This window comes from Oncorhynchus nerka, linkage group LG24, assembly GCF_034236695.1.
Source record: "Oncorhynchus nerka isolate Pitt River linkage group LG24, Oner_Uvic_2.0, whole genome shotgun sequence".
Classification (NCBI taxonomy): domain Eukaryota; kingdom Metazoa; phylum Chordata; class Actinopteri; order Salmoniformes; family Salmonidae; genus Oncorhynchus; species Oncorhynchus nerka.
In genome coordinates this window covers 45,636,346-45,649,983 of record NC_088419.1, presented here as the reverse complement: position 1 = coordinate 45,649,983, position 13,638 = coordinate 45,636,346, and the positions used below count along the sequence as shown (strand labels likewise).

The following is a 13,638-nucleotide window of genomic DNA, read 5'->3' as shown; positions in this document are numbered from 1 at the left end:
GCCAGGCCCACCCAATCAGATTGAGCAAAAGAAATACATTAAATACACATTTTTTTATTACTACCTCATCTAACATTATCTTAAATAATCCTCTTCCTCATCTTGACCCCCCCCCCCCCCCCTTCTAGCTCTGACTCTAATGCTAGCTACTTTACTGAGAAGAAATGTACTTTCTATGCCCGTGATATGTGGTTGCACTAACTGTAAGTCACTCTGGATAAGAGCATCTGCTAAATGACTAAAATGTCAAATGCAAATGTATTATGAAAAATGACATACACATTTCTGGTAATGCCCCTGACTTTTACTTTTTATTTTATGTTAGATGTGTTGGATGCCTCCGGGTTCATTCAAATGGCAGGCATGGCTTGAACGAGCTGAAGAGAGAAACCGACTGAAATGCTGGGCTGACTTTATACATTTCTACCACACGATGGCAGCAAATGATGGGTAAGTGATGACAAAGATGAGTTATTATTGCTTCTAATGATGTCATCTTGTTAGCGCACAATAGCCTGTCCAGCATGGGCCAACCTACCTTGTCTTAGTGAAGCAGTAACAGTGAAGTGCCCAGTACACCTACAGAACCACACGCAATTTTGGCTTCCTGCCCTCAAGACTCCTGTAGTCTGAGCCACCTGGCATAAAATTGTGTGCAATTCATGTCACAGTATTAATGCAGTGTAGTACATTGAGTTTTAAAGTGTGTGTACTGTGTAGTGTTTGGGAACGTTATGATCATATGATCATCGTATTTGTGCCAGCTCCCTGGTACATATCTAGAGGCCACTGGAATTGTGTGTATGTGTGTGTGTGTGTGTGTGCATGCCCCTTCGGCGTGCATGTGTTTGTGTCTTGGTGTGTTACTGTCAGTTTGTTAGCTGTCTATTCCACCATAACTCTCAATTAAGTGAAAATCAATCACGGTCTATTCCGAGGGCTCTAATCCAATCAGAGCATTACAATGTTTGGGAAAACATCAGGCAGAAACATAAATGGTAGCCCTCTTTTGTGTATGCAACATTACACTAGCCACTGACTGTAGTAGGGGACAAGATAAAAGGGTGGATGTCACACAGGGGTGGAGAAAGAGTCACTAATATAGCTGTTTTAAGTGCGTAGGCCCCTGCTGTACACCTACAGTACCCTGTAGACCAGGGGTGGGCAACTTGCGGCCCTCTTTTGTTGGCCTGCGGACACATTTTTAAAAAATAGTGTTTTTTTTGAGAAGTCAGTAGGGGTCTCAATTTACTATTGAGAGTTAGAATAATATAATGCACAAGGTGCAATTTCTAAATGTGGTTGTGCATCAGCAGTCACTTAATTAGCCCATATCAGCTAATTGGTAAGTTAGTCTAGCGGCCAGCTATCTAATCTTACAGTAAGGATGGTCGATTTTATTGACCGCGGTGGGGCTAATCATATTAAAAACTGCAAATATTTGTCTCCACCTTATGGTAAAATGTGTAGAATTGCAGGAAATCATGAGGGGGACCACTAAAATGTTTTGCTCGCAAGGTGGGGGACCCACAGCCACTGCGGCAACCTCATGATGAGTTCCGTTTTTTTGTGGCCCCCACCCTCATCAAAGTTGCCCATCTCTGCTGTAGACCGACAGTATGTTAACCCTATAACACACAGCGCAGAGGGCACTTAAACAAACGGCCCCCTACTCTGTAGACCGACAATCCTGTTGGTGTGTTCGCTCTCTTAGGGGCACTGAATGGAGGTCTTTGTGATGTGGTGAGTAATGTCAGTTAAAAACGTTGAACAAACTCTGTTGAAAACAAACATTTCGCCGCAGGCCTTCGCAGCAAGCCGCGAGTCTTGTTGTATGCATCTCAGGTGAAGGGGGATAGAAGTGACAGGAGAGAATTAAACTACATACTTAAAACAGCTACAGTATACATGTACTTGGCCTGAAATGAATGACACAGCCTCACATTAATAGGCAACACATCTGACATTGCTGTGATGTGTTCATTTTGAATACACCCCGGGTGGGCAACTCTGTCACTGACCTATCTCTCCACCTGTGTTGACCTATCTCTCCACCTGTGTTGACCTATCTATCCACCTGTGTTGACCTATCTCTCCACCTGTGTTGACCTATCTCTCCACCTGTTTTCTTTCTCTTTCTCTCTCTCTTCTCTTAGAACAGCCTACAGAAGCATTCATTCATCCACCTCCTGTGTCCCTTTCCTCTCTCTGATGCCCAAAGACATTGTACCAAGTTGGGTCAGAGCCCTTCTCGCAAGCAAGGGGGAGGCCGATGACATAAGAGCATCAGACTAACTCCTTGAATGGCATACTCCTTGAAGTTTGCAGTCTAAAAACACTATTTTGCTTAATATGTATTTTTCTTACCCTTAAGTGGATGTACATCACTGTATTTATACTTGGGATATTGTTTTTCAACAGGAAAGGTTCAAATATAGCTGGAGTGTGTCTTTAACCCTCCACTGCAGTAGCTAACTGCAGACACCAAACTGCTGTATCAGCCATTCCTCTTTATATACATAGCTGGGACAGGAGGAACAAAGAGGAGCATGTTTACATGTGAGCGTGCCTGCATTTGTGCATTCGTTCTTGTGTTCATTTTGTATACTGAACAAAAATATAAACGCAACATGCACCAATTTGAAAGATTTGATTGAGTTCATAGAAGGAAGTCAGTCAATTGAAATAGTCAGTATACATGCATGTGAATGTACTTCGTTTGTTATAATTATAAATTAAATAGTGTCGATGTTTTCCATGTAAAATTCAAAGCCATAACACAACCAATACCTTGCAGGATGTGTGTGTTTTGTCTGATTTCGTATGTAGGATTGTTATCCATTCCTAATCAATGCCATCCGTTCCAAAAATTAATTGATGAATACTGCGCACAGGTGGAATGCGCGCATTCCTGTACATAACTCGAGAGCGCGTGTCCCTGCAAGGTGGACGCGCACTTTACACAACATCTTCTCTGGAACAAAGACGTATGGAGGCTGACTAATGCTGGTGTTTTGGTACGGTTTTGGTACGGTCTTGGAGGTGGGAGGGGAGGGGCAACCACTCCGAAGTATCACATATAGGACAGATAACCATAGCATGTATTACCGTATCTCTTCATTATGAATGACGTCATGTGTTTGAAGAGGTTGATCTGGTTTGAAGGGGGCGTGTTCTGCGCGTGCTGTCCACATTGATTGACACCCATGCTCACGGATTATTAAAGGTTTAAAGATACTGTCATTAAAATAAAATGACTTAACTTGACTTAAAGACTTCACTATTTCATTATAATATTTGGTAGAATGCATGTCATTTAGGTTATGAATGAAGTATAGGCTAATACCCAACACAAGGAAAACAAACACCTACTTGCATATGCCTAAATTGTTACATATGTGTAGGACTATGTCAGTTGTTACATTCTAACAGTGCACCACAACGGAAGTGGAAATAATGCTACATATGTCAACCATACCTTAACAATTATTGTCATAATGTAGCCTTTGTCATTAGTCTATGAATTATATTTCCAAAAGGAGCAATATCATTATTTGGAATTCAATGTAAATGTCCTCTATCCACCGTTGAATTTCTTTGTGTTCTTATCATTGTACAATAATATTTTTATGATCTGTCTGTCTATTTCTGGATCCCTCAACATGCCAGGACATGTGTCCCTTCCACAAACTGCTTGCCTGGATATGCCTGCGCGCACATAGGCTACTGTATCTTGGAGGGTGTCTCTTTAAAAGGCGGAAGGGGTGGCCTTTACAGTGGTAACGTTAGTCTTATCTAGCCACCACTATTGCTGCTGTTGCTGTATAACTTTGAGCTTGTTGAGGGCTGTCACATGACGGAATGTGCTAAGTAGATAGATATGTGTGTATGTGTGCAGCAGAAGAGATCGCGAGTATGATGTGGCGTTTCGTTTTCCATACCAACTGAGCTGCATTCGTCAGTAAAGGCGACTTTTTGAGAAACGGAGATAGCATTCTAATTTCCGTTCCTTTTCGTTTTATGATCCTCACTGACAACAATACGCAGCGTTCCTGTATCCAGACTCATTTTAAAAGGGACTTGAGAGTGAAAGGGAATTTGGCAAGATGGCAGCAATGACAGGAGGGATAGGACTATGCAGGAATTAATCTCTACCATCACCATAGCGCGCAGTGACTGAACGCTTTTATCCGTGGCGTACAGCTTCAGTGTGATGACGTTTTACCAGGTTCTCCGTGGCAATTGACGAGGAGGTTCAAATTGGTGTATTCACTTGCCTTGCATCAATGCGGGATTTGATCTTGAACGCGCAAGGTAGGAATGTGCAATCCGCTCATTGATGAACGAACTCGGGCTACACAGTAGATTACTCGTGAACGAACTGTAGGCATTGTACTGTTCTTATCAACATTGCTCCAGGCGAGGAGAAATACGACGAATATGCAGGCGAGGAGAAATACGACGAATATGCAGCAACCCGTTTTGAACTGTTGCGATTGTCAAATGTAAAGTCGCTGTGGCTTGCATATGGAGCCAGGGAGAATAGTCATCGTTTAATAGTTATGGTGCTAAGACATTTATAATGGTCCACGAGTAATACGATTAAAATATATCCTGATCAGCATAGCGGTGCTTTTTTTTTTGCTACTAGAGGATTTTCTCAATTCACGCGGAGTTGATAGTGACCCTTGGGGACTGCTGGTCTGGAATAGCAACAAAGGCTGGGGCGCGCATTCATGGAATGCGAATTTGACAACTCTCCACTACTTATCTACTGACCTTATCAGCGGGCAGCAGGGACGTGCAAGTGACTGAAGGAGAGATGGCCGAGGTTCCAGCCCCCAGCATTCACACTGAGTTGGACGTGGCCATAGACCCAGACTTCGAGCCACAAAAACGGCCACGATCGTGCACATGGCCGTTGCCCCGACCCGAGTACAATTCTGGCAAACCAGAGAGCAACGACACTGACATTATACCTGAGGAAGAAGACGATGAAGAGGAACAACATGCCACTTCCATGGCCATCAACATCAATGGCACCAGCTCCAGCCTGGGAGCAGACGACCAGAACAGCAACAGCCCTACGGCCGAAGGACTGCTGTCCAGACAGGAAAATGGAGGCTCCCCGCTCCCCTCCCAGTCCCCCACAGCCACTTCTGGCACAGTCAGCACCAGCAGCCCGGGGGCGCAGACTGCACGGAAGTCCTCGTCGCGCAGAAACGCGTGGGGGAATCTCTCATATGCTGACCTGATAACGAAAGCCATAAGCAGCACGCCAGACAAGAGATTGACTCTGTCTCAGATTTATGAGTGGATGGTGAGATGTGTGCCGTACTTCAAAGACAAAGGTGACAGTAACAGCTCAGCTGGGTGGAAGGTAAGCACAAACGTTTTCCTCATCTCCTCATTCATTCCCCCTTCCTCCCTTCCCCTGTCATCAAAACAAAAACAATAACAAGAAACACATGTCTAGAGAGTTTGTGCTTTTGGATGTTCCCTGGCTTTGTTTATAAACATACACACACACTGTCATTCTCTCTCTCTCTATTTCCCGCCTTTGGAATTGAGAAAAACAAAAAACAACACAAAACTTTGTATCAGCAAGTGATTCCGGACTGTCTGTAGCTTATTTAGAGAGACTTTAATCAAATGAGTTTACGACGCACAGAGATTGATACAATTAGGCTACATAAATCATTAGACTGTACAGTCCTACAATTAATCAACATTTAAGAGTAAAGAACAAAACATGATTGTGCACCTGACCATTGCCCCGACCCGAGTCCAATGCTGGGAAACCAGAGAGCAACGACACTGACATTATACCAGAGGAAGAGGACGACGAAGAGGAACAACATGCCACTTCCATGGCCATCAACGTCAATGGCACCAGCTCCAGCCAGACAGTCAGTTCAAAATTATATTTATATATTTGTTTTGTACATCTTAGGCTAATGCCTGTGATCCTCTGGGTCAGGTAGGCTACTGTAGGCCTACTATCAATGTTGTTAAAACTGCCGTTGGGGAATTACATAACGACTTGGAATGCTGCGGGCTCGGGTGAACATCCTGGGGTAAGACTACCTTCAATGGGGACGCTATGGTCGCAAAGTGCCGAGGGATGGGACGCATGATGTCATGGATCAAAACTCACTGTGTCGGGGCCCGTGGAACTTGCCTCGTTGACCGAAAAGGCCATATATTCTCACGAGGGGATGAGTTATCTGTGCTCAGGCGGCAAAGGGGGCAGCTGGAGTAGGCCTATGTGCAGCTCATGGAATATTGGGCTTGGAGGGCCTGGTGGGTAGGGTACTCATGTTTCAGTGGACATTAAAAAAACTGGAAGAGGATGCATGGACAGATGTCGTTACTACATGATCCCCCATGGCTATGCCTTTTATAGTTCTGTAATTCTGCTTTTCAATCACACAGATCAATCAGCCGGCCAGGACAATGTAGTTCAATATAAGACAACCAACGACACCAGCTTTAAGGTATCAACATGTAATGGCTACTGACATTAGGAAAATATCCAATGAAACTAAAGACCAGCTTTAGTGGCAGGTGTTCAACAAGGCAACCATGGTGTTTTCACCCGCGTTCAGTTTGTGATTTCACTGTCAGTTGGAGTCCAGGACAGAGTGGTTAATTTGTCGTCTTAGGTTTCATACAGGTCAGATGGGAGAGCTGGCTTTGTTGAGTAGATTTGGATAGCAGATCCTAATAATCCCTGTTGGTTTCTCTCCTCTCACTGAATGACGTCACTCAGCAGACTCTGGGTCATGTCTTATGAAGGATATCAATTATACATTTTTCCCATTCAAGGCTCTTGACACATGCATAGGCAAATAGAGTGCCAAAAAACATATTTGCATTATGTAGATCAGAGCTACTTTAAAAAAAAATGTATGTCACTTTTTTTTCTAGCTTTCAATTAGGCACATTCTTCTCTTCCTCTCCCTTGCAACTCTTCCCCGGATTCTTTGTGTACAAGAGAAAGTAGTGCACTATGTTTTCTGTTAATATACCCGGTAAAAAATAATGGCTAATAAACAACTCTAAGGGGGCCAATTTAAAATCTGTGATTTTTTTAATTTTTTAAAAATATTTTCCAAAATTCTGTTTTCTGTTTTATTTTTCCTGGTTTTAGATTGTTTATATTTTTTTTCGCTCTCAAAATTACAATTGTTCATAGAGGAAAAATGAAATTCCATGTCGATGGTTAAATCAGATCAGAATATATTTTGTTGGTTGTATCTATTGAGGTTGTATCTATTGAGGAATGTGCTGGTCTGACAGAAAACAAACATATTTATTTTTCAATGTAATTCCCCTTTAATTTGGCATCTGGCCATTTAATTGTGGGTCTAGGGAGTGAAGAATGTGCTGGTCTAGCGATGGTTCTGTACTGCTGCTACTCATGTCACAAAGTTTGCTAATAGCAAATAATAGATACAAATGATATACTTACTCATTAATACAGTACCTCTGCCAGGTAAGCCTACTTTGCAGTTAACATTGAATTGAGAAGGTTTTGGGGAAAGTATCAAATCAATCAAATCAAATTGTATTTGTCACATACACATGGTTAGCAGATGTTAATGCGAGTGTAGCGAAATGCTTGTGCTTCTAGTTCCGACAATGCAGTAATAACCAACAAGTAATCTAGCTAACAATTCCAAAACTACTACCTTATAGACACAAGTGTAAGGGGATAAAGAATATGTACATAAAGATATATGAGTGAGTGATGGTACAGAGCGGCATAGGCAAGATACAGTAGATGGTATTGAGTGCAGTATATACATATGAGATGAATAATGTAGGGTATGTAAACATTATATTAGGTAGCATTGTTTAAAGTGGCTAGTGATATATTTGACATCATTTCCCATCAATTCCCATTATTAAAGTGGCTGGAGTTGAGTCAGTGTGTTGGCAGCAGCCACTCAATGTTAGTGGTAGCTGTTTAACAGTCTGATGGCCTTGAGATAGAAGCTGTTTTTCAGTCTCTCGGTCCCAGCTTTGATGCACCTGTACTGACCTCGCCTTCTGGATGATAGCGGGGTGAACAGGCAGTGGCTCGGGTGGTTGTTGTCTTTGATGATCTTTATGGCCTTCCTGTGACATCGGGTGGTGTAGGTGTCCTGGAGGGCAGGTAGTTTGCCCCCGGTGATGCGTTGTGCAGACCTCACTACCCTCTGGAGAGCCTTACGGTTGTGGGCGGAGCAGTTGCCGTACCAGGCGGTGATACAGCCCGACAGGATGCTCTCGATTGTGCATCTGTAGAAGTTTGTGAGTGCTTTTGGTGACAAGCCGAATTTCTTCAGCCTCCTGAGGTTGAAGAGGCGCTGCTGCGCCTTCTTCACGATGCTGTCTGTGTGGGTGGACCAATTCAGTTTGTCTGTGATGTGTACGCCGAGGAACTTAACTTACTACCCTCTCCACTACTGTTCCATTGATGTGGATAGGGGGGTGTTCCCTCTGCTGTTTCCTGAAGTCCACAATCATCTCCTTTTGTTGACGTTTTGTTGACGTTGAGTGTGAGGTTATTTTCCTGACACCACACTCCGAGGGCCCTCGCCTCCTCCCTGTAGGTCGTCTCGTCGTTGTTGGTAATCAAGCCTACCACTGTTGTGTCGTCCGCAAACTTCATGATTGAGTTGGAGGCGTGCGTGGCCACGCAGTCGTGGGTGAACAGGGAGTACAGGAGAGGGCTCAGAACGCACCCTTGTGGGGCCCCAGTGTTGAGGATCAGCGGGGTGGAAATGTTGTTGCCTACCCTCACCACCTGGGGGCGGCCCGTCAGGAAGTCCAGTACCCAGTTGCACAGGGCGGGGTCGAGACCCAGGATCTCGAGCTTGATGACGAGCTTGGAGGGCACTATGGTGTTAAATGCCGAGCTGTAGTCGATGAACAGCATTCTCACATAGGTATTCCTCTTGTCCAGATGGGTTAGGGCAGTGTGCAGTGTGGTTGAGATTGCATCGTCTGTGGACCTATTTGGGCGGTAAGCAAATTGGAGTGGGTCTAGGGTGTCAGGTCGGGTGGAGGTGATATGGTCCTTGACTAGTCTCTCAAAGCACTTCATGATGACTGAAGTGAGTGCTACGGGGCGGTAGTCGTTTAGCTCCGTTACCTTAGCTTTCTTGCGAACAGGAACAATGGTGGCCCTCTTGAAGCATGTGGGAACAAAAGACTGGGATAGGGATTGATTGAATATGTCCGTAAACACACCAGCCAGCTGGTCTGCGCATGCTCTGAGGGCGCGGCTGGGGATGCCGTCTGGGCCTGCAGCCTTGCGAGGGTTGACACGTTTAAATGTTTTCCTCACGTCGGCTGCAGTGAAGGAGAGTCAGCATGTTTTAGTTGCGGGCCGTGTCAGTGGCACTGTATTGTCCTCAAAGTGGGCAAAAAAGTTATTTAGTCTGCCTGGGAGCAAGACATCCTGGTCCGTGACTGGGCTGGTTTTCTTTTTGTAATCCGTGATTGACTGTAGACCCTGCCACATACCTCTTGTGTCTGAGCCATTGAATTGAGATTCTACTTTGTCTCTATACTGACGCTTAGCTTGTTTGATTGCCTTGCGGAGGGAATAGTTACACTGTTTGTATTCGGTCATGTTTCCGGTCACCTTGCGCTGATTAAAAGCAGTGGTTCGGGCTTTCAGTTTCACGCGAATGCTGCCATCAATCCACGGTTTCTGGTTTGGGAATGTTTTAATCGTTGCTATGGGAACGACATCTTCAACGCACGTTCTAATGAACTCGCTCACCGAATCAGCGTATTCGTCAATGTTGTTGTCTGACGCAATACGAAACATATCCCAGTCCACGTGATGGAAGCAGTCTTGGAGTGTGGAATCAGATTGGTCGGACCAGCGTTGAACAGACCTCAGCGTGGGAGCTTCTTGTTTTAGTTTCTGTCTGTAGGCAGGGATCAACAAAATGGAGTCGTGGTCAGCTTTTCCGAAAGGAGGGCAGGGCAGGGCCTTATATGCATCGCGGAAGTTAGAACAGCAGTAATCCAAGGTTTTTCCAGCCCTGGTTGCGCAATCAATATGCTGATAAAATTTAGGGAGTCTTGTTTTCAGATTAGCCTTGTTAAAATCCCCAGCTACAATGAATGCAGCCTCCGGATAAATGGATTCCAGTTTGCAAAGAGTCAAATAAAGTTCGTTCAGAGCCATCGATGTGTCTGCTTGGGGGGGAATATATACGGCAGTGATTATAATCGAAGAGAATTCCCTTGGTAGATAATGCAGTCGACATTTGATTGTGAGGAATTTTAAATCAGGTGAACAGAAGGACTTGAGTACCTGTATGTTGTTATGATCACACCACGTCACGTTAACCATGAAGCATACGCCCCCGCCCCTCTTCTTACCAGAAATATGTTTGTTTCTGTCTGCCCGATGCGTGGAGAAACCAGCTGGCTGCACCGATTCCGATAGCGTCTCTCCAGTGAGCCATGTTTCCGTGAAGCAAAGAACGTTACAGTCTCTGTCCCTCTGGAGTGCTACCCTTGCTCAGATTTCATCAACCTTGTTGTCAAGAGACTGGACATTGGCGAGAAGAATGCTAGGGAGTGGTGCACGATGTGCCCGTCTCCAGAGTCTGACCAGAAGACCGCTCCGTTTCCCCCTTTTACGAAGTCGTTTTTTTGGGTCGCCGGCTGGGATCCATTCCGTTGTCCTGGGTGAAAGGCAGAACACAGGATCCGCTTCGCTAAAGTCATGTTCTTGGTCGTACTGATGGTGAGTTGACACTGCTCTTATGTTCAGTAGTTCTTCTCAACTGTATGTAATGAAACCTAAGATGACCTGGGGTACTAATGTAAGAAATAACACGTAAAAAAAACCAAAAAACTGCATAGTTTCCTAGGAACGCGAAGCGAGGCGGCCATCTCTGTCGGCGCCGGAACTGGCTACACACGGAGTGATAGACAAATGCGCACACCACACATACAGACGGGTGATATTGCTGGAAATGAATTGGCAAATATTGTGTTAGGTTTGGCTTTTTAAGCCAATAGTGGCTAAGCAGGGGTGGTATAATGTCAGTTGTTTGTGAGCATGCGGTGTTGGATTCTTGTGAGATTTTTTTTATTGAATATCCAAAACATAAAATATACTTGCAGTGAAGCCGCTCAACAACTACATCACACCAGTCATCCAATAGACTCTCATTCAGAGCGACACACAGAAGCATCCAGGGTCAATGCCCTGCTCAAGGGCACGTTGACAGATCTCCCACCAGGCCAAAAAACATGAACATGAACTCTCCAAGATCCCCCCCACAGTTCCCCAATAGCTGTCCCTCAACCATTTGAGACTCCTCCCACAGCCCCCACCCCTAAGAATAAAAATAAAAATAAGATACAATTAGTTCAATTCCCCATCCCAAAGAACCCCTCCAATGCACCAACAACCAAGAAAATGAACTAAAGAGAAAAAAGAAAAAGACAGGAGAAAACAGCAAACAATGCATATATATATATAGAGAGAAATAAAAATCATAACAGCAATGCCTACTTTATGTTTGTGTGCATGTCTGGCACTATTACATGTATGTGTGTGTTCTTGTATGCGTTTATTTGAATGATAGTGTGTGTATATGCATGTGTACAAACACCTGCATGGCATCCGCCTCAGGCAAACCGGCATTAGTTGTAAAAACACTGCCCCTCGGTGTCATTCAAACATACTTTTTATTATGTTTTATTTTGACTTTATTTAAATATCTTTGACCATCATTCTATCTCCCGCACAGCAACTCCGCTCCCACTGCCCATCCCACCTATCTCTGCTGGCCCCCCTCTTCGGATTTCTTTGCACCATATATCTTTCAACTATGCTGTGATGTTTAACGTACAATTTCTATCCTATTCGAATAGAATCCACAGATTGCGAGTTGAAGATAAATATTTTTACTAAGAGTAATTGACTGACCCGGTCTCTCCAGATCTCCTAGCAGTACTATTTCTAGGGTAAATTTTAGATCAATGCTATGCATTTTCAGCCATTCCTCAACCTGAGACCAGAAACGGGCTACTGAGGGCAATACCAAAATAAATGGTCTATTGATTCTGTATCCTCATAACAAAATCTGCAGAGTTTCGATGATTTTATGCCCCAAATATTCAACATTTTGTTGGTGGCACGAATTCAATATAATAATTTTAGCTGAAGAGCACAAAGTCTTGAATCTTATGTTGTTATATATCAACTCATACACCCTGTACCAGGGAATTGGTACATCAAAAATCTCTTCCCAACTATTTTGCAATCTGTATGGCACAGTTGTCAACATCCTGGTCCTCAAATGAAACTGGAATACTTTCCTATTTTTTATTCCTCTGCCAGATCCTTTATATTGGGCAGACAGACCAGTTCCCTACATCCCCTCCTGCTGCCACCTGCCTCCTCCATTTTTGGGGTAATTTAATCAACTGGGTGTACTCTTGGATTGAGCAGACCTTCCCGTACAATTCTGATAACTACCATTCCAATTTACAATATAATTTATGAACAAAATACACTTTTCAAACATCTTTCCCATAAATACAGGTATTTTATCAACCAGCACATTTGAATTCAGCCATAATATTTGTTGTAATATTTGTTCTATCTTTTCAGGTGGATGAAATTGAAATTGTAGCCAGCTCTGCAATGTTTACTTGAAAAAGACAGATACTTTGAAAAAAGTATCATTTTCAATTAATCGAAAATGAGACATGGCAATCTGGATGATCTTTTCTTAGTAATCTACCTGAGAACCATGTCGTGGAAATTTCCTGTATTTACCAAATCATGAGAGCAAACCACACACAAGTCAGAGTTATCATAAAGTCCATCTTTAATTATATGAGCTCCATCACAACCCTGTGACTCTCAGATCAATTCAGTGTCTATCAATGAATTCTCTGAGAGTCCTTACACATTGCAACTGAGATCCTTTATAGCAAAGACACACATAGCCAGACAGCATTGGCCATGAATTATCGTTCAGCTTTGTCTCCTAAACGATGTGCTTTTCTCGCTCTCAGAACCATAAAACAAAACCTATCAACAAGCATATATCAAATGCCCCCTCCTTGACAAGATCACAGAGACACAGTGACTGGCACACAGACATTGTGGAGCCAAGAGATACACGCTTGACCTCTCCCCTCTCTGCGACCCAAGTAACTTAGTCCTGACAGAGAACAGATGACTGCAAATGGCGAACAGTATTATACAAAAATAAACATTCTGATGAGAAGTAACTCACAAGCATATAATGAATATAAAACATCTTATCTATGTTACCAACTAATTCTGACTATTCCCCAACAACCATTTAGGGTAAAACTTTTGATTAAGTGAAGCTTTTAGAGAGAGGTTTAGTGCTTTTATATTTAATAATCTCAACCCACCCTATTCATATTCATTATATAGATGGGCTCGTTTGATTTTTCCTGGTTTAGAGTTCCAGATAAAGCAACATATTGTTTTGCTCATATGATTTGAAAAATGAATAATCAGGAGTAGGCAACGCCATAAGTAAGTGAGTAAACTGATATATGACTAAGGAGTTAATCAGGGCAATTTTTCCATAAATAGACAGGTATTTACCTCTCCAGGATCTTGTCTAT

The 13,638-nt window shown here is 43.4% G+C and overlaps 1 protein-coding gene across 2 annotated transcripts in view; it reads left to right on the top strand.

The window, feature by feature from the left end:
* Positions 1-3,789: 3,789 nt before the first annotated feature.
* Positions 3,790-13,638, top strand: part of LOC115108045 (forkhead box protein O3-like) — a 55,286-nt gene continuing 45,437 nt past the window's right edge. Inside the window, exon 1 of one of the 2 annotated variants that reach the window (XM_029631940.2) lies at positions 3,790-5,380. In XM_029631940.2, coding sequence (XP_029487800.1) covers positions 4,823-5,380 — 558 coding nt within the window. In that variant the 5' untranslated portion in view covers positions 3,790-4,822. Of the gene's footprint in view, positions 5,381-5,401; positions 5,910-13,638 lie in introns of those variants that run through there. The other variant, XM_065008925.1, reaches the window with a different exon arrangement.